This window comes from Stigmatopora nigra, chromosome 13 (genome assembly GCF_051989575.1).
Source record: "Stigmatopora nigra isolate UIUO_SnigA chromosome 13, RoL_Snig_1.1, whole genome shotgun sequence".
NCBI classification, from domain to species: domain Eukaryota; kingdom Metazoa; phylum Chordata; class Actinopteri; order Syngnathiformes; family Syngnathidae; genus Stigmatopora; species Stigmatopora nigra.
Genome location: NC_135520.1, coordinates 3,295,852 through 3,316,482, shown reverse-complemented (window position 1 = coordinate 3,316,482; position 20,631 = coordinate 3,295,852). Strand labels below are relative to the sequence as shown.

Sequence of the window (20,631 nt, the reverse complement as noted above, 5' to 3'; positions counted from 1 at the left end):
GGAGTTGTTATATTTAGCCCATCGCCCAGTGTGCTCTGTGTGGTGCAGGTCTGGGGGGGTGTTAGAGCTAGGTTAGAGCGGGCATGTGCTAAGTCTGTCTGACGCGCTGCATCTTTAATGAAGTGCCATTAACAGACCTTTTCCAGCTTGCTATGACACAAAGCAGGCAAACGGGTAGGTCACATAGCCACTGAACAGTGGGCGGTAAAGCTATAGTAAAGTTATGGGTTTATTTTAGATTGTTATATTTATGATTTGCATATTTTTATGCAATTTGGGGGTGTAAATCATCTTAAAAACTGGAAAAAATGATCATCAGTATCGATTTCATGTGTGTAGACTGGATTTAAGATTCTATTTTTGGCCCAGATTTAATGAGATTTTTATCATTATTTTTGGGTCAATGAACAGCGAGTCATGGTTGGCTTGTAAGCCGTAGGTTGGATAGGACTAATGTAGAGAAATGAGACACTAAAGCGGGGTTCTCGAGAGCTCAACTCTTAGCTCATATGCTAGTGTGCTGGTCTACAATGCAAAAGGTTGTTGGATCAATTCCTCCATTTTATATCTTTTCAGCTTGAACAGAAAAATAGTGAGCCAGTCCATGTTTCTTAAAAAATGACCATGTATAGTAAGGCAATTTTCTTAAAAATGCCCATGTATAGTAAGACAGTTTATGTCTGCATGCTTATAAAATATTGCTGGTATGGAAGATTCCCGACCTTGGCATCCCTGATGCAATCTGTCCACCTTGGAAGCCTTTGGCCAGCTGTGATTAACGCTGACTGAGCGCCACACTCTTCTCCTTCCAGGAGGCCGTCCGTCCCTGCCAGGTGGTTCGGGCAAGGGGAAAATGCTGCATACCTGTAGGACACTGATTACATAAGCTGCTACTAATGAGAGCGAGAAGGCTTGTCTGGGAGAAAGAAAAAAAAAACACTTTGAGGCAAAATGATGACAACAGATGCGCCCCAGCGCAAGGGGGCTTGATTAGATGGAGTTGTTCACTCACACACTCATATACACATACACACTTTTGTCTCTCCTCCCACAGCGTTGATGAGCCACGACCAGAGCTTGATGACAAGCGGAACGGCGCAAGCCTGATTCAGCTAGCCTCCCCGGGTCACCCGGGCGATGTGCGTGAGTGTGTGAGTTCATTAGTCACGTTGGGTGACTCATTTGGCTCACACCTCTCATCACAGGTCCTCTTTTGCACGCACAAACAAAAGGCTCCAACGTCAACTTATTTCAACTGTTCTCTCGCATTTTTAAGTCTCCTATATTTGAAAAGTTGGATTTATAATAAAGTATTAATGTCATCAATTGACTGAGATTTTGGACAATAAGGCCCACACCTGAATCCATTAATCAACTCATCAGCAAGCTGTCCAGAAGCTTCATACCAATCCTAATTATTTGATTCACGTGTTCTAATGGATGTTAATATGGAAAACAGAATGGATATTGCTAATCCTGAGCTAGAAAATGCCTTTTTTTAAAATCTGGCCAACTATTTTGACATTTAGCTGACAAATTTAATTGTTTTTATCAGTTCTTCATATTACATATTAGATTTTAAATCATTATGCTTGTTTGGAGTCAATCCAATGTTACTATCTTTTATGTAAATCCCACCAATTTAAATTTGTATAATAATACTCATTAAAATATACTTTTCTGACCCACTTTTAATTTCAAATTCAGTCAACAAGTCTCAACTACTGTTTTCCACTGAGTAATTCGCCCCATGCTGGAATCCTAATCCATTAGTTTCAACTATGCAGAAGCATACCATCATAACTGTTATTTTTAATGCACAATTTTGTGGGATTCTTGATTATTTAGTCAGTATGTAAAACAATTGTAACCATGGTACTTGGTAATGAAATCCAAAAGTAGATAAACGTGCCCTGATGTCATGACATTTGTTATTCTCCAGCTAATGTGATTAGACCTCACAACAATGCTTCATCATAACAAACCGCATTAGGCTAAAGATAATTACGTTTGCTTGGTATAAGTCTATCTGCTTTGAGGAGGAGAGAGCAAGGCCTCCACTTTAGGAAAGCTAAGCAGGGGAAGGATTTTGGTCGGGGTGGGTGTTTCCATAACTAAAATAGTCTGGTTTAACTCCAAGCTCCATCTTATCGAGTTAGGAAGACTTTTTGATGGATCCGAGTCGTGATGGCGAGCGGCGGCGGCGTGACGGACGTTCTGACAAGAATCAGAGATGGCGAGTCGGCTAAATGCGTGTCATGTCATTTTTCCCGGAGAGGTCCGCTATCACCGTAAACAAGGCGGCCTGATTTAATCGCCCTGCCATTCGCAATCATGATAAAAATGGACATTTGCAATATGAGCCGGGGAAGGAAATGTCACATTTGAATACAGGAAAAGAGTGGGTGTTTTTTTAGGGAAAGAAAAAAAAGCTACTTTTATTATCCACTCGAAAACCATAGAATGTCAGTGCTTCGATGCGGATAAATAGAAATTCTCTGTAAAGGATATATGTCAGTATTTAAAGAATACAGATCTACTGTACACATTGTACTGAAGGCGGTTCAACCGAGGCGAGAGTCTTTTTTTGGTTATCACGGGAGGTTTGCGGAAAGTAGGTCACATGGGGTAAAACTGGGAGGCGGCCTCAGATGACTGGATCTCCACCTGCGCCATCTTGAACTGAGTGCACTGGAGCCACTTGCGCAGCGCCAAGGGCGGCGCGCCTACTGTCTGACCTTGCAGACACTGATGGTTGACGCGGTTCTGGATAGCCTGCAGACGCAGTTGGAGGCCCGCCGACAGGTGCTGATGGACGGAGAAGGGCAAGGTCAGCCATAAAGTCAATAAAACTTTTATTTTACCTATGTTATCAGTGTTTACCTTAAGGTTGGACTGTATCATGGGAAGCCACATTGGAATGAGCTAAGAAGGGAGAAATGATGTTATTTATTTGCCATTTCATCAGTGGGCAGTATGCACATATTCTATGTTAATGTTCTGATATAATTCCTCTAAATGTTGTTATTTTCCCAAAGTTCATCTCGCCTTTGTCGATGTATCATCCAATAAATGGGGATTTGAATGGAACATTTTGAATGGAAGAGCATTAGAAATCCAATAAGATACAGTGGTGTCAAATACATGGCCCACGGGCCAGATCCGGTCATTCATATTGTACATACAGAATTAAATGCTTTCATTTTTTTCCTCAACGGGCCTAAAAACTAGTTAGCATGAATGCAGGCCATAAACCAAACAAAGTTTGACCCCCATGCACTATATGTCATTTCTAACTTTTCCATGTAAAATGTGACAAATTTCCATATTTATGCTAAAGTCGCCAAAGAACATTTCCCGCAAACCTTGACAAAGATGGTAGAGTTGCATTCCTGTAACGCTTCCATCAGGCTAATCACGTGAAGGCACACCATCTCCACCATCTGAAATGACAACAAACTAAATTAGAACTTTATTTCATTCCATATTCAGGAAATTTCTTGGTTAAAATAGCAAGACACACACAACATTGTAAACCTAGTTAAGAAACTGGAGCCACTTACAGGAAATCCACAAGAAACAAGACCCAAAATACAACAGATCTTTATGAGAGGCTTCTTTTCATCTCCAAATTTTAGCAAGTGATGAAGCTAAGCACTCACCACCTTATTGTGCGCCATCAGCTGTAGAATACTAGGGGTTACACGACTCCAGAACTCCAGACCCGTCAAAATGGCACCAGAGGAGAACTCTGTATGGTTCTGGTTCTGCAAAGAGGAAGCTGCAGCTGCCTGCTCGCAATAGACGGTCCACAGTTGGGCAAACATGAAGGCGTGGAACAACGAGCACATGTGCAGTACCGACGTCTGTGGAAGAGAGCCGGCCATTGTGAGCAGGTTGACCAGATTTGAACGGGGGCGACTATTTTTTTTACCTTGGACTGTTCGGGAAAGCCGATGAGGATGACGATGAGGTGATCTGCGATGTGGGAGCCGGCGTCCAGAGGGATGGGCATACAGGAGGTGGAGCCCTGATGCAGGGCGCAGTGGGTAAGCGAGCCCAGAAGGAGCCAAGATAGTTGCCGCACGTGCGAAACGCATTCGATGAATTCTTTCGGACTGCGTGGGGGAAAGGTCACATGACAAAATGTGTATTTAGTAGTTTGATTAAAAATTGGCATAGTAAAGTTTTGTAGTATTTGACAGCTGTTGTGATGTCACTGCAACATCAGTTATTTTTTAGTGTACATTTTTGCAATTTATATATTCATTATCAATAATTTTTTCATTTTTTTTGACAAAATTCTATCATTGAATTCGTATGTTCGAACTAGTAGCACACAGAAGGCAAAAATCGGATGAAAAATGGTCTCCAAAACATCATAAAATGATGCTACGAAGGAAATGGACAATTTATATATTATAAGTACCATATTTTCACGATTATAAGGCGCACTTAAAAGTCTTAAATTCTCTCCAAAATAGACAGGGCGCCTTATAATCCAGTGTGCTTTATATATGGAAAAAAAATAAATGTGTAATTCATTGAGGGTGCGCCTTATAGTCGTGAAAATACAATTTTTAGGAAGCATAGCAGAATAATAAACACATTGGTCATCTTACCCTTGTTGCATGGTCGAGGGCGGATGATAAAGCCAGGGAAGATAACGAAGCACAGCTTTGTTGTCACGGTGATTGCCTTTACTGATCTCCATGGCTGCCACTTGGGCCAAACCCACTTTAAGGTTCCCTCCGAAAGTGTCTTCATGTAACGGCTGGCAGCAAGCCTTCATGTGACTCTACCAGACGGCGACAGGGTCACAAAGGTCAACTCCGGAAATCAACACTTACGATCGCAAGACTCACTTTAAGTTTGGTGAGGGTGTGCATGTCGGCGATAAAGTCCAAGAGCTCGCTTACGTACTGTCTCATGCACTCCATGGCCGCCGTGGCGCACTGTCGGGGGAGAGACTTTTAGGGCGCCGGGTTCGAATCCGAAGGCTTTGTGGTAACTTACCCCGGGCAATGTGGCGATCATGTGCTTTTGGATGACAGTCGATTCGGCTAACCGCGTTCCGGTATCCGCGCAGATGAACTAGTAAAAAAAAGTCTGAGTTTGAGTCTTTTGGGGGGCTTTTAAAAAAAAAAAAAAAAACATTTGTACCTGGACCAGAAGTAACAAGTTTGTGTCAGGCAACGGGGATTTGAACTTGAGCGCTTGGAGCAGCTCCAACACCACAATGCGGGACATGTAGAACTTATCTCGCTCCTGGATGGAGAGAGATAAGAGAAGCGGGTTAAATGTAGTCATGCGGCTAGGCAAGACTGCCTTTTTCTATTACAGAGCATCGACGGACGAGGCTGAAAAAAGAGGCGGGGGAGGAAGGACGATGGGAGGATAGACAGACAATAGTGAGGCTGAGGAGTAGATTTAGGCCAGTCCCGATCTCTCCTCCTCCCCGAGTCCCAGGCAGCTCAGATGCGGCTGTCAGGCTGCCTTTTTCCCTTTTTCCCTTTCTGCCTTCTCCACCCTCCCCGAGGACAGGCCGCTTGCTCTCTTTGTTCAGCCCTTCCACACAAAGCCCAGCTGCCTGTTTACAAAGCACACTGTCATCTCCTGGCTTTCACTTTGGCCTCCCTTTCCCTTTTTCGCTCGCGTCGGAATGACGCCGTCTCACTTTTTATCAAGCGCACGCGCCCCCTCGGCTGACGGGGGAGGACCGCCACCTTGTCGACTGACTTGAAAGTCGCCGTTGGGAGGCCAGGGCAGGAATAGGATGTTTTTTTTTTCTTAGCAAAGAAAACAAGGGCTATTTGCTAAACAAGTCAGGATCAGTCAAGGCAAAATGACATTTAAAAAACTCAGGAATCTTCTCTAATAATATTAATAATATGTAGGTTTCTATCATTTTTCTGCTCTATTCATCAATTGGTGTTATTTTGTCATAGCACTAAGTAACTTAGATCTGCTAAGTTAATATAGTTTTTACCATTTCTCATATGTATAGATGTATTTATTAAGATTAGTTGCTTTAACTTATGTGTTGTGTTGGAAAATTAAGAAAAAAAGAGGGCAAAAATATCATTTGAGGAAAAAAAATCAATGTTTTTTAACACTTTTCTGTCATTTGGGGCCACCTGTTGCGCACAGGTAATGACAGACGGCAATTAACGACCAATATATTTTCATATTAACAGCAGCTGACGAGTAAAATATCTAAATGGGTTAGTTGACGTCATTAGGGGTGAAAAGATAAGTGTAATTAAAGATATATCGATTTAAAAACAAAAACACACCCAAGTCCATTGTGTGTGTATTTTCTATATCCAAGAAACCAAATGTCCTACCAAAAATATGTATTTTCGACTTTAAAACTTGACCTCAAAAGACTGAGTCTAAAATCCACAGAAATCGTTGTTTGAAAAAAAACTGCACGGGGGTGTGTTTCCAAAGTAATAGCATCTCTGGGTTTAGAAATGCGGATATGGCACGGTGAGGAATTGAAGCGGGTGTAGAAAATCAATACTGCAGGAGACATAAAGCACGCACTGTTGACAGTGGCGGAGGATTGAGGATCCTCGGGGCCAAACGGCCAAGAAGACCGAGACGGTCGAGACGGCGCCTCGGAGAGCCGCAGCCGAGGCCCGCCGCCTCGCCAACTAATCATGTTAATCAATACCGCTTGATTGCCTCTTTAATCACGTGTGACGGATGGTCACATTTCTGGCTGTCTTGGGAGTCCGGGAAGTAGTTCAGCACCGGGAGAACGATGACCAACACAACACTCCATTTTTAATCACTGCTAATTTGTTGAAAACTGGGCTGTCCAAACTGCAGGTTTTTTTGTATTCATTTACATATTTTTTAATTTCCCTGATACCTTTGAATTCATTTTTTCATTTGTTTTCTGAACCACTTAGTGTTTTTAGGGGTGCTGGAGCCTATCCCAGCGACAGGAGAGGGACATCATGCCAATTATGGGGCACAAGGAGACAAACAATTAATTATTCGTGAGTAGGGGCAATTTAAAGTGTTCAATCAGTCTACCAAGCATATTTTGGGGGATGTGGGTGGAAACTGGAGTACCCAGAGAAAACCCATGCAAGCCCAGAGAAGAACATGCAAACTCTAGGCTGTGGAGAACAACCTGGGAATGAACCCTTGACCCTAAAACTGTGAGGCCTATCCACTAACCACTTGGTTTTGAGTTGAGAAGCTACTGTTCTACTTATATGAAATTTGAACGATGTTTCAGTCGGTAAATTTGCTATTTAAGTAAAAAAAAACACACTGAAAAGTACTTTACCTTGTTAAAGGCCTTGTAGCAGAGTCCACATAATTCAACTAAGTAGGAAAGGCTGAAGATGCCATACTGGATCACAAAGCTCAGCAGCTTGGAAAAAGGCTCCAGGAGACTCTAAAAGACAAAGGAAGCAGGACACGAAAGGTCGGCATTTGTTGAAATTAGCCCAAAATCTTCCTTCCGCGGTCTCACTCACCCGAGTGGAATTTGTAGTGGGAATTTTCAGAAGGCAAATGATAATCCTCAAACTGGAATCCATTGGGCACTAAAACAAAAGATTAAAAAAGCTTAATCCAGAAGACTTTCCTAAACCCAAAACTTTCTGCCACTCTCTCCCCCGCCATGTATAATCCCAACATCGCATCCAATTGGCTCTTTAATTTGACCCCTGCAGGTCAAGATCGGCAAACCGATGGCGTTCCGGTGTACCTTCAGAGGAAGCACGGATGGCAGTTTGGCGAGGAATGTCTGGAACTGGTTGCAAATGGTGGTCCACAGGTTGCTTGGGGAGTCCATTGGGATGGCCTCCATGAAAGTGGCGATGTTATCCAAGCAGTGCAGCATAGTGCCCCCTGCAGGAAGACTTTTCTTGTTGTTCAAGCCCTGCGACAAAGAGCACAGAGGCAGAAAGGACAAGTCTCTTATATAACGGCAACTCTTTCCATTGAACCCGTCGTTCAAGTCTGATCAATCACGATGCCTGCGGACTTTTGCCCTACGCATGGCTAGGCTTTTATCCGCGCCGTTTATTTAGCCCGGTTGTAATAATCAACTGGTGGAGTTGCAAAAAGGGGTGTTAAGACAGGTTCTATTGAATAGCCGGAGGAGTTGTTGTTTGAAATGGGTTTTAAGCTGCCTGGATGGAGTTTAAGGGGCCTTCACATGCTTTGACAAGAGCTTCTCCTGCTGGTAGAGGATGGAAAAGCATGGAGCTCACCTCAAGGAGCATGTTCAGGGCAGCGACGGAGCTCAGTTCGTTGAAATCGATGAGCGACGAGGCAAGGGTTCGAAGAAAGCTTCCATCTGGAGAAAATGTGGAAAAAATGTTCAGTGTTTGGGGGACGTTCCCATGTAAATATTTTATTAATGTAATATAATATTTTTTTTATTTTGAAAAATGGGAAAATTCAATAAATATTTTTAAAATATTTGCAATTTTTATCATAATTTTTGTGATTCAAAACAATATTTTTAAAAATAAAAAAAGAAATAATATATAAAAGTGAATAGTTCCAGCCCAGGTGGACCAAGCCCCCAAGTGCCCTCCTTAAATTCCGCCCCTGGTTTAACCTGACCTTTAATGTTGCTTTGAAAAAGCTGTGGTAAAATGCCATTTGGACCCAGCTGGTGGAACATACAGCGGAGGAACTGCTTAGCTACCCCTGCAACATTCCCTGGGATCAACATGCTGCAAAACACCCCCAGAGAAAATGTATTTATTATTCATCTCATCATCTCCAAGGCAGAAATCCTTGCATACCTCTCAGCTTGTCCTGAAAAATTTGCGCTGGACGCCAACCTAAAAGAAGCCAAGGCAACAGACTAAATCGTGGACCATACTTGAGAGTTTTTTTAATGAAACTTGGCCTACCTGCCCACAGATTGCATGATATCCAGGAGCATAGGCGCAGCCAGATCGGGGCTAAGATGGACAAACATGGAAAGCACCACCACGGCTAGGCCCAGAGTCTCCTCATCGTATTCTTCCAAAACAGCAGCACAGTCCCGACACCTAAATTTCAAATCTCATTATACTTACATAATAATGACAATAAAAGGAAGATTTGCCGTGCATACTATTGGCAAGGGAGAATATATTCATTCACCTGTCAGACATTAGAGTGGGCTGCTCATCAATGAATTCTTCAGGCGCAGGGACAAACATGCTGACTGTGCTCGGCGCCGAGAGAAGGCTTGTCTTGGTAGGACCTACGGCATATTAAAAGCATCCATTATGATCAGAACTAAGCAAACGTTGTGGAGTTTGGCCCACAATCACATTTTTGACTGATGGACTGACCCGTGTCCCAAGTGCTGATGTTATGTGGCGCACTAGACTGATGCTCCAGCTGTCTCTTCATTAGTTGACTCATGGTCAGCGCCCCCAGGGAACCTCGCTTCACCTGACGATACTGAGCTGAAGTTCACACATGAAACAAGTATCCTAATTATTGCAGGATATTATAGTAATTGTCATTAGAATTGATTGAGTATTCAACCAATGGGATATATTGCCAACCACTAAAAAGCAGGTCCTGAGCCAGTTCAGAACTTTCTAGATCCGCCCCTTGCCTACCAGATACTGAAGAGCGATGGCTGGTTTCGGGCATGGCCGCTTCAAGCGTTGGCGCCGAAGAAGATTCTCTTGGTTTTTCCAGGGTGGACAAAGCTTTGAGATCTGCAAAAAATGAAGTGGACATTTTGTTTACATTGTCAGCTGGAGAAATGGTCTGTTATTTTATGTGGGAACATGAAGGACAGATTTCCAGAGTTTTTTGATACAATAGTACTTCTACTTATGAAATTGTTTCATAACTTGGATTTTGCAAAATTAGAGCAGCATTTTACATTGAATTGGCATAATTCAAGCCACATTTTTTAATATTTGTGACTATAAAACCCTTAAAAATGATAAAAATACAACAATTTTGTATGAAATATGTATGCAAATCTATCTATGTATGCAAAAAGATTTCATCTCATTATTTATTAAGCCATTTCATTGACACTAAAACCAAATAATGAAAGCAAATTAGTTCAAATCTACCTGTGTCGGCAACCTGCTCATTCCCAAGCTTATCAAAAGTGTTGAAGGAGATATCCAAGTACTCCCTCTGGATGGCGCTCACAGCAATCTTCCTCTGCTTACGCTGCCGAGGAACAATCTGGATTTTAAATTCCGCCTCATCGTTGTCGTCGTCATAATCGTCATGCGCTTTATGATCGCTATCCACTTCATCTTCCTCCTCATCATCGCCATATTCTTCCTCGTCATTGCTCCTCTCAGGCGAGGACAGAGGCTCCGCCCTGTCTTCCGGAATGTCCAAAAAGACGGTCCTTCCAGAAGGGCTGGAGCACTTACCGTCCTCCAGTGTCCCGAAAGTGTCGTCCAACGAGGTGTCCGGTAAGTGGGGTGTCTTCTTTAACAAGTCTCGCTTCTGTTTTAGGGTCATGACGGGGCTTCCCTGGCAACTGTTATCTTCTGGCTCGGATATTTCCGAAGAGGGAGGCGGCTTTTTCTCGGGAAGCGACTCCCCCGTCAGAAGGTCTGGGATCTTTTTCTCCCCAGAGCAGTCTTCCACGCTCACCTGAACTACGGGAGACAGTCTCAAAGTGCTGCTACTGGCGGGGGAAGCCAGAAGTTTGGGACTTCCACTGAATTTGGAACCCATAACGACATTGAAGTCAAAGTCTTCGTCGCTTTCCACGATCCTCAATGGAGGCAAAGGTTCGAACACTAAGGAGTCACTATCGGACACGGAGAGCAAGGAATGTTTCTCCGGGATGGAGGTACAATCGGAGGACAGATCGATGAGATCTCGGTCCTCCTTTCCAACGCGTTGACGTTTGTCTTCAAATGTTTCCATACAGCTGAGACGGACTTCTGGGATAACCGGTTTGGAGATGTCGGAATGGCCGCCTCGAGACCCCCGCCTGTCGTTCCCTTCTGTGCGAACCCAGGAGCCGTCGGAGGAGCCTTTGCCGCGGGCTGGGCGAGTCGGGGGCGAGGTCACGGGGGGCGCCAGCGAATCGCAACGGTCGATGCAGGATTTGCGGCGGTGTTCGTTCAGGTTGAACAAGATGGAGTCAGTGTTGGCGATGTCTAAAGATTTTTGTTTGTTCATGGCTTGGAGACGTTTCTTCCTGGTGCTTTCCTCCCGTACGCAGTGGAGGATGCTGTCCTGGAGGGCGCTGGCTTCACGGTATTCAGACAGTTCGATTTCGCCTGGCATGGAGGGGGGAAGCAGACATTGTGAGGATAGGTTGTTGTGAGAGGAGAAAGGTTTTAGACCTTACTTTTCTTGGCATTGAGCTCCACAGGTTGGTATTTGATGGACTTGCTGCCGCCAATTCTTTTTAAACGGGCAAAGAAGGTTTGAGACTCCTTGTTCGCAGCTCCGGTGGGGGTGTCGTGTACGTCCGACTCGTCAAAAACGCTGTCCTCCTCTGAAATGGAAGGAAGTCTTGTCAAAAGAAATAATAATAATGATGATCATTGTCACTATTGTCCATTTTCTGGATGTAAATGATTCCAATTATGTCCAGAAAATGGACAATAGGGACAATATCCACCTGTGTTATGAATTGTTTGTTGTGTGCTTCATTAACTTGAACTCCATACATTCTGCATACAATATTGTTATTGTTTACCTTTTTCTTTTTCGCTATAACGGCTCATGTTAGAATTGTCGCTGTAGAGGGGACCTGCAGTTGCGTGGGGTCGACAACTGTGATACTGGGCATTCAGGGTGTTGATGGTAATATAAATAAGATGAATGACCACTTTACTTCCATCCATTTCTCTGTAAGGGTACTGAAAATGACAAGTACAAACATTGAAAGTCCCACTATCGCCTTATCATGCGGTAAGTTACTGAATCGAGTAGATTGGACTTGACTGATACCTTGTATAAAATGACCAGTAGGGCTTTGAGCCACATCTGCCTAATGTGTGGCCTCAGGGCCCAAAGTGAGCATCGAGGTGGCTGCTGGAAGTAATGTCTCAGCTGAGGACATGTGCAGTACTTCAAAACCTGGACTACCAGAGGAAGTAACTGCTTCCCTAAGCTGATGTTATAGTCCATCACCTGAGAGAAATCATACAAAACACATTACCCAACATTATTATATTATATATAGACATACATATACACACACATATGTGGGTTAGGGTTTGGTTAATGTTAGGGTTTGGTTAGTGTTTGGTTAGGGTTGTGTTATGGTTAGGGTTTGGTTAGGGTTATGTCAATGGCAACCATTAAGTTCATCTTTAAAAATACATTTTAAAAACAAGATCTTATATTTTTTACCCTATTCTGATCCGTCCTTTAACCAATAATTTCTGTGGCCCTTTTGTGCAATAGGCCCCTCGGATTAATAGTTTGCATATCCCTGATACACGATAGGCTAAAAGTCAGCGACCTGTGCGATTCCAGCAATAAAGGCGTTGAAGCAGGTGGACGTGCGCATCTTCTGCGGCGCAATCATGAAGCAGCCCTCCTGCTGGTCGTAACCCAGCAGCACGTACAGATGACGCTTCACCGTGTTGAAGGCCTTGGCGCTTCCGATGTCGGCCTCGGCGCTGCTCTTGTCTTTGGCCATGAATTTCATCAACACCATGATGAGCTGGTGGACGGTTTGGTGGTCTATGCCGGCGTCTTCTGGGAGCAGGTCCTGGATCCCGCCCTCGTCTTCGGGGGGTAGCGTATGCCCTGTGGGTGAGACGGGAAAAGAAACATTTTAATTGGAGATACAGTAATACCTCATTTCGAGCCACAATGTGGTGAATATATGATATTCAATTTGCCAAGTGGCAAAGTATTAGTACAGTATTTTATTCACCTGGCAGGACTTTCTCCATCATATCACCAAGTGTTGGGGCGGAGTGCTCTTGCCTGGTGAGCCTTAAAGCTACAAAAGAAACATTAAATATTCAAATGAATCGAGATTAATTGCCAAATAAAATTGTCGCAGACCACATGTGTTTGAAAAGGACAAATTAGTCGATTTGTGTACTCACAGAGTCGGTTACTCAACGACTCGGGGAGCGAGAAGGCCCGCTTGGACTCTGGTGGGCCGCCTTTCACGCTTTCACGTAGGGAACGCACGCTCTTCTGGCGGTTTCGGGCAAAACGTGCTCGCCGTATTTTACACATGGCGGCATCGCTGAGGTTGGCCACGTTGGTTCGCACCGCTGTGATGGCTGTCAAAAGATGAAGAAATATATGGGACTGGGCCGCAATGATATTGGATGGGTGGGACACTACATACTTGTGGGGAAAGGGAAATCCTTGTTACAGTCCAAATGCAACTGAGCCTCCAGTGATAACGTCTCAAAGCGGTTGACGAAGAACTCCCAGCTGAGTGCAGGCACGTCTTTCTTCAGGAAATGGAGAAGTAGTAGTTTGCTGAGGATGACGGGCCGATCCCTCACTACCGTGTCGAACTGGAAGTCCAGGCAGAGGCAAAGACCCTAATTCGAAGACACATCAATTTATTTTAAATGATAGCATCCCATCAAAGAAGAGGAACGTTAATGGAACTGAAGATGGTTGACCTGCAATGCTGGTCTTTTGATGGTGTCCAGTAGAAGTCTAGCTCGGGTGGCCACGGCTGGATTGACGTCCTCCACCGAAGCCAGGAAGCAGCAGAAGGCATGGGCGAGGGAGTACTTGAGCAGGTGGTTTTTGGTGACGGCGCTAATGTCGAGGAAGCGGCACAGCACTGCCACCTTCTCCACTGGAAAAATGCCATGAAAAGAAAAGATATTCATGCCGATCTCAGTGGAATTATATTTTTTGGGTGAACTAATACAATTTGACACTCCTGTGTTAGCTAAAAATGAACACTAGATGTCAGGGTGTTTCCTAGTAGTATTTATATGGCCTTCTCACACTCAAATATAAGCATAATATATTCATTTCACCATTAAAGAAATAATTAGGAATGAGTTTTAGACAGATTCTTTTAAAAAATCTCATATATTTGAACTTGGTTTTCTCATTTCTTTTTCTCAGGCAGACAAGGGGTACATTTATTAAAAATATAAATTGCCTGGATCCCTTTTGCCTGTCAAAAAAGGACATATTATGCATTTTTTCAAGATTAACATGCAGCCAATAAAACAATGCTTAAAAATAAAAGATATCAAGCCATCCATTCGTATTTGCTGGATGTTCGTAACCATGACAACAAGGGAGGAGTGGGCAGCGGTGTAGGCAAATTTGAGTCCTTCAACTGGATTCACATATGTATTTGTAAGAAAAATACTCATTTTACCTGCTTCGAATCGTGTTTTCCAGTCTTTGCTGGTAAAGTTTGTGTTGATGAGGTTCCAGAAAATGTCCGCCCCGTGCGACAGAGAGAGAGCGTGGAGAAGCTGAGGCACCGCCAAGGAAGCCAGCTGGCAAAACTCCGACTTCAGCATTGACCACAGACTGAAACGCAATTAAACCAAGCCAGTTGGGTCAGAAAGGTCAGTGGTCTCCAAGCTACGGCTCGAGGGCCAGTGAGGGAAAATAGCTGACCTGGGGATGAGCATTTTCTCCTGGATGTAGGCCAGAAAATGGGGATGATCCTTCCGGGCAAGGTATAAACATTCTCCGTGTAGACAGAGAATTCTCAGACAGTTCAACATGTTGAATAAGATGTCGGGTTCCTCGAACTTGGACATTTCCTGAAGTTGAGATAATAGGAAGATGTAAAAGGGAATTTGATATTCTATAGGTAGGAGTTTTTTTGGTTTTTTTTTACCTGCAGGATGGTGTATATGAGTTTTAAAGACACGGGAAGTTGCTGGTAGGAGAATCTTTTGTCGGAGTTGTTTATTATTGCTATGAGGAAGAAGAGAATATTTGTAGTGATGTGATGTAGTGTAATGAAATTATTATAAGAAAAAGTTTGCCAATATGCTACAAAATATACATATATAGTAATCGTTTTGGGAAAAAATATTACACTATAAATACTATAATATGTGAATTCTTTATTGATCCTAAACACAGATATTCTAAATTATTTAAACAAATTGTGACTGAAATGGAATTTTGTGCATTGTGTGCTTCTATGTTCGATGATTTATGGGAATTACATTCATATTTGTTTTCAATTCTGATTGGTTTGTGATCACATGTTCACCATTAGTACAATGCGAATCAGTTCAATACTATTTTTTAGCCATTTTAATTCATTTTTCATCCATTTCCTTCAATTGCAAACCCTTATTCCAAATATAATACATATTTTCATTCAATCAATGGAGACCTGTTACTTTCCCAATAATTTTTACCCAATTTTCAAACTATTCTTTCTGATTTTAAGACAATTTCTTGCCCAATCCATCAAAACCAGTACTTTTTCAAGCCTGTATTGACAACCATGCAATTTTGTAGTATAGTTATCATAAGATACTTACGATTCGCTTCAGGTGATTGGTTAATAGGATTATCTGGTCGCACTGTATTCGGGTTGTCTTCTTCTTCACTTCCATTCCCCCCTCCGAGGGAGAAATCAGGCTGAGAAACCACCAAGGTGTCTTCTAAACTATCAGTAGCTTCCTACAGAGGAAACAGGTGGCACATTACTTATCAAAACATAAGACTAAAGCTAGCTGTGGGTATTTAAAAGCTGACGCGGGGTTCGCTAAGCTTCATCGGAATGCAAATTCCCGCCGCGTTTCTCGCTCACCACCAGACGAATCTCTTCCCGGGGGGTCAACCTCTCCAAGAGCTCGCAACCCAGCTGGTAACACAGAATGCTAGATTGGCAAAGACTGCACTCCAGGGCCTTCTCATCCTTCTGGCAGGTGTGCGAACCCCCCCACGGGGCTTGGAAGACGTTATTGACGATCCCTACGATATCTTTCCCCAGGCAGGTGTCTAGGCCCAGCATCACGCCGTCGTCTTGTAGTTCCATCTGAAGGGGGGGCCGGGGGGAGAAAATGACCCTTCAAAACGCAAAGGAGGAATCTCCAGATCCCGCTGGTGGGCATTCTTGTCGTCGCTTTGTTGCGCTTGTCATCGCTTGTGTTACAACTATATAGGATGGAATAGTGTGTATATATGTGTGTGTATTTTACTCGGTGGGATTTTAATTAAATGGTAGTATCTTGTCAAAGAATGACGTGAATAGATGAAATTGTGGTGAATTTAGGTGAATCTGGGGGTTTAAATTGTGGTAAATATAGACGAGTAGACTTGTGTTTATCATGAGATGTGTTGGAGTATGAAATTGGAAGGAAAGTGGGTCAGAGGTGGGCGTAAGTCCCGAAGAACATGAGGTTTTAGCGTATAAGTTTAAACTGGATGCATCATAAGCCGGTCACTGTCACATCAAAAAGAGGAGGGAAGAATCTTGGGGGAAAATTGACTTTGAATCTACTGAGTGGTATATTTCTTACATTTATGACCCTGGACATTACAAGTAAACATGGTGATTGACTAAATTATAATCATTTATCATCTAAAATTAAAAGACTGATCTTATTTATCCCCTAACAGCACCGGATAAACCCACATTATTTTGCTTCCCCATGTCAAACTATGGCGTCTAGTTTGTATACTAACTGTCTAAAACTAGTATATTTTACTGCAAATTCGAACATAAGCAACTCAATTTACCATATTTAAAAGGATTAAAAAAGTTAAACACTGGTTCCTGCAGAGAAAAGGACGCAGTTAATGAAGAAGTCGTACTTTCTGACCTGTTTTAGGACGAGGTCAAACATGAGGATGAAACAGCCCAGATTCATGTCGTCGTCATCGCAGTCTAAATCCAGGGCACAATGACCCGTGGCGTGGCCCAGGTTTTTAAAGGGACTGCATCGTAACGGGCTGCGGAAGGGACTCCGGAAAGGACTCGGGAATGGACTCAAGGTGTTGTGCTGGCCACGCCGACCTGGATCGGACACCACGCTAACCTAGATGGAAGAAAAGGAGCCATTATAATCCTGAATGGAAGCCTACTAGAGCAGGTTCTGATATGCAACATATGGTTTTTCAATGGTGTTGAAAAGGAATGACTGAAAAACTTTAAATACGAGTATTCCATCTATATTGCAGTTAAGTTAAATTAAGCGCTTTGGGGAATCTATATTTAGACTTTGGCAGTTACCATGGCAACAGCCGTTCAAATGACCTTGCAGTGACATGATACCATCGAAACTGCTTGTTTTGAAGTACATATAAATTGTGTCGTAAAATGAAAATATGATTATATTAACCCTGAGTCTTTTAGAGTACTGTATATTTCAAGATATAACTCCACTGTGAGTTATACTATACACACATACATATACATACATACATATACTATATGCATATACATACATACATATACTATATGCATATACAGACATACATATTTATGCATATACTTAGATACATATATATGCATACACATACATATTCATACGTTTTTTTAACCTCCTTTCATTATGCATTTTTGGCTACTACAACTTAGACCCAGGTGCGGCTTATACTCCAAAAAACATGGTTCTTCCTCACCCTGCGAGCGCCAGTATTGCTGGTCAGATCGGAAGCACGCGCCTTCCTCTGATTGGCCAACTCCTTCAAAGAATTGACACCATCCGAGAACATGCCAATCAGTAGCTGGAGAGGCACCACAATATCCAGCTCGGATAGCACCTGAGACCAAACACACAATAAAGACTATTTCAACATTGTTCTATTTGGAGAGGTGCTGTTTAAGTGATCACCTCCATCTAGTATTAAAGTTGATCAATTCCACAGAATGTGGGCTGAACTCAAGCAGGCCATATTCAATGCTGTTTTTATCATTAGTTTAAAAGTGGGCATCAAGCCCTGGTTTGGACACCCCTGTTCTAAATGAATGCAATCAGAGCGTTGTTCAAAAACTTGAAAATGAGCCATGGCGGCGAGCTCTGAGTGCATCCGGGAGACAAGCCAAAATGTGGCTCCACTCTAACGGTGACCCAGATCCATATTGAGCAGGCCCCTGCCCAGACCTGACACTCCATGACAACCTGTTCAATTCACACGCGCCGCGAACGCAGCGGCGGCACGGCGGGAGATCGGCAGCTTACGTGCAACCACAGCAGAGCTTGCTCTTGCACGGATGCCGGGTAGCCGGAAAATCGGCAGCTGATGAAACCAAACATTTCTTCCATGGAGAAGGGAAGCGGGCACAGCTCAATGTCAAACATCTTGCTGCATGAACAAGAAGGATTTTAATCAGGTGGCATCTCAGATTTAGGTTGACAAACTTGTTACTCTGATGCTTATCAATGGGATGCAGAAACGTTTAATTAAAAAGCGACTCTAGACGTAGTGTCCAGATTTTAGCTCACAGTTTAGCGGAGAGCCATAAGCACCCATCAAAAGAGCCACATGTGGCTCCTGAACCATAGCTTCCCTACCCCTGTTTTAAAGGGAAAGTATCCAGAGTTTGAAAAGGAGAGAAAAAATTGAAGTGATGTCCCAATTAATTCGTTAAGTGGGCCAGTGCGGCTTGCTAAAGTTGGCTGCTCTAAAACAGGCATGTGCTTACCAAAAGCTCCTCCAAACTTGACTTTATATTTACCTGAGGACTTCCCGGAATTCTTTGAGTTGCTGGTCAGGAACCTCAGTGCGGATGGACTCCAGCCACTCGGGCATGAAGCATTCCCACAATGGCTGGCTGATGACATTGTAAGGGATCAAGCATAGAATTCGGTTCAAACCCTCCTTTAGTTGAGTCACCGTGCTACACGATTTGTCCCAATAACCTCCAACCTGAACAGAAAAAAAGGGATTGGTAGTCCAGATTGCACCACGAAAATTTCTTGATAGTTATCCAAGTATGGCTGCAGGTGATATGCAAAATAATTTCTATATTGTTATTAATTTGTTCTTCTATGAACACAGGACTCCCTAGAAATCATCATGAGGTCAATGGAAGTAAGATTTAACCCTTTATTGCATATCAGTAGTCAATAGTGAGCTTTCATATCCAAATTATTCCTCAATAAACTTGTTTTTAATCATTATTCATTCAATTTTCAAGACTTTTATCCTCCAAAAGCTTGCAGGGGGTGCTGGAACACAAGTTCATCACTTATTTAAACAAATTTGCTATTTTTTGTGACCTTACCCTGGCAAATTCGACAGGTTTGGGCAGGAGACACATGACCATGACGTCGAATCGCACGTCACACACTGTCTTTAACCACTTGGTGACAAATTGCGGTTTGAGTTTCTCCACCAAGCTCCCGACTTCGTCGTCCATCATGTAAGCGGTGGAGTGAAACCATTGGAAAACCATGCTGACCAATCGGGCTAGGCTCTCAGTGGGCGTGTTCTCATTGGGGGTGCAAAGGCTCACCTGTGCGGAGAGAAGCAATCACGATAAGGTAACTGCGAGACGGCCTTATCTAAAGCGCCCTGTTATTGACAGAGTACATACACACCAGGAACCAGATGCCAAACTGACTGAGGAGGCGCTGGTCGTGCTGGTCGTCCTCCTTGTTGTCAAACTCCATGTTGTCCAGGGAATGATGGGAGGAGGAAAGGCCCATCTGTCGACGCCTGTTGAGCTCAAACTCACGTTGTTCTGCGTGGATTTCAGCCTCCTTGAGTAGGCTAGCAAGATGAGAAGGACAATAACTTATGATTTGCACAACAGACTATAAGTTGCATTTTTAAGAGGGCATTTTTTTGTATTTTATCAGAAACTAAGGACAAAAATACAATCAAGTAATGATGGTATGAACGGAGAACAATGGGCTAAATAGGTATCTGTTAACCTTGACAGTTTTTCCAATAATAATGGTCTAAAATGACAATATAAGAGGCTGTTGGTGGATAGAGAAAAAAAATGTTATGACACGTTAACCACTCACTACCCCGGGCCACCTATGAATTATATTTATATGTATATAGTACATTTTTTTCTTCTTTACATGAATTTGTCTTTTCCAATTTAAATGGGTTGGACATCTATTGCTGTCAAGGGCAGTAGCCAAGTATGAAAAAGCATGTAAGGCTAAAAAGAAATAATAATAAATCATAATTTGTGCATAAAATACCAGTTTTTACTGGCTATGTCAAAATATCAGGCCTTTATATTGTTCCATAACTACCATGTGGCCTCCAAGAAAATGGGTTTCACAGTAATAAGATGAAAAACATTGTGTATATGTTGTTTAGTTCTAAATGTTCGGTCTAGGACAAATCTGTCCGTCAAATGCACATGTGTCTCGAAGATACAAGTTGATATCATGATGGGGAATGCAATTAACAAGATGGCAGGGATGGGAATTCACCTTATGACAGCCTCCACGGTACAAACGAGCTCCTCAGCCCCGCACTCCCGGGTGTTGATGGGAGGAGGCGAAGTCTGGTACAGATGGGTCTCCGCCGCAGCCCCCACCTCGCTGCTGTGGTGGTTGACATGGCAACGCTTGCAGTAGCGGACAGGCCGGTTACCATGGCGCCCGCAGCAACCGGCCGAGAAGCAGGTGACCACGGCCCTCCTGACGTGAGAGCTGCAGTTCTGAGAATTCAGAACAGAAAATAAATACATAAATAAATCAATTCCCGCTCGTTGGTATCGAATTACAAGCCACAAAAAACATAAATGCTTTTCTTAGT

The 20,631-nt window shown here is 43.1% G+C and overlaps 1 protein-coding gene across 1 annotated transcript in view; it reads right to left on the bottom strand.

Annotated features, from left to right (window-relative positions):
- Positions 1-1,575: 1,575 nt before the first annotated feature.
- Positions 1,576-20,631, bottom strand: part of unc79 (unc-79 homolog, NALCN channel complex subunit) — a 32,569-nt gene continuing 13,513 nt past the window's right edge. Inside the window, 39 exon segments of the mRNA XM_077731457.1 lie at positions 1,576-2,808; positions 2,884-2,925; positions 3,366-3,443; positions 3,663-3,866; positions 3,935-4,118; positions 4,623-4,798; positions 4,866-4,955; positions 5,017-5,094; positions 5,164-5,268; positions 7,307-7,417; positions 7,500-7,568; positions 7,733-7,906; positions 8,241-8,326; positions 8,599-8,711; positions 8,784-8,822; positions 8,895-9,035; positions 9,130-9,275; positions 9,277-9,440; positions 9,600-9,701; positions 10,071-11,249; positions 11,321-11,470; positions 11,675-11,837; positions 11,929-12,111; positions 12,446-12,735; positions 13,044-13,226; positions 13,295-13,496; positions 13,581-13,762; positions 14,303-14,460; positions 14,551-14,699; positions 14,777-14,856; positions 15,438-15,579; positions 15,710-15,937; positions 16,725-16,940; positions 17,527-17,667; positions 18,087-18,210; positions 18,584-18,774; positions 19,133-19,363; positions 19,449-19,620; positions 20,304-20,533. Of these exon segments, the coding sequence (XP_077587583.1) occupies positions 2,620-2,808; positions 2,884-2,925; positions 3,366-3,443; positions 3,663-3,866; positions 3,935-4,118; positions 4,623-4,798; positions 4,866-4,955; positions 5,017-5,094; positions 5,164-5,268; positions 7,307-7,417; positions 7,500-7,568; positions 7,733-7,906; positions 8,241-8,326; positions 8,599-8,711; positions 8,784-8,822; positions 8,895-9,035; positions 9,130-9,275; positions 9,277-9,440; positions 9,600-9,701; positions 10,071-11,249; positions 11,321-11,470; positions 11,675-11,837; positions 11,929-12,111; positions 12,446-12,735; positions 13,044-13,226; positions 13,295-13,496; positions 13,581-13,762; positions 14,303-14,460; positions 14,551-14,699; positions 14,777-14,856; positions 15,438-15,579; positions 15,710-15,937; positions 16,725-16,940; positions 17,527-17,667; positions 18,087-18,210; positions 18,584-18,774; positions 19,133-19,363; positions 19,449-19,620; positions 20,304-20,533 (6,885 nt within the window). The 3' untranslated portion in view covers positions 1,576-2,619.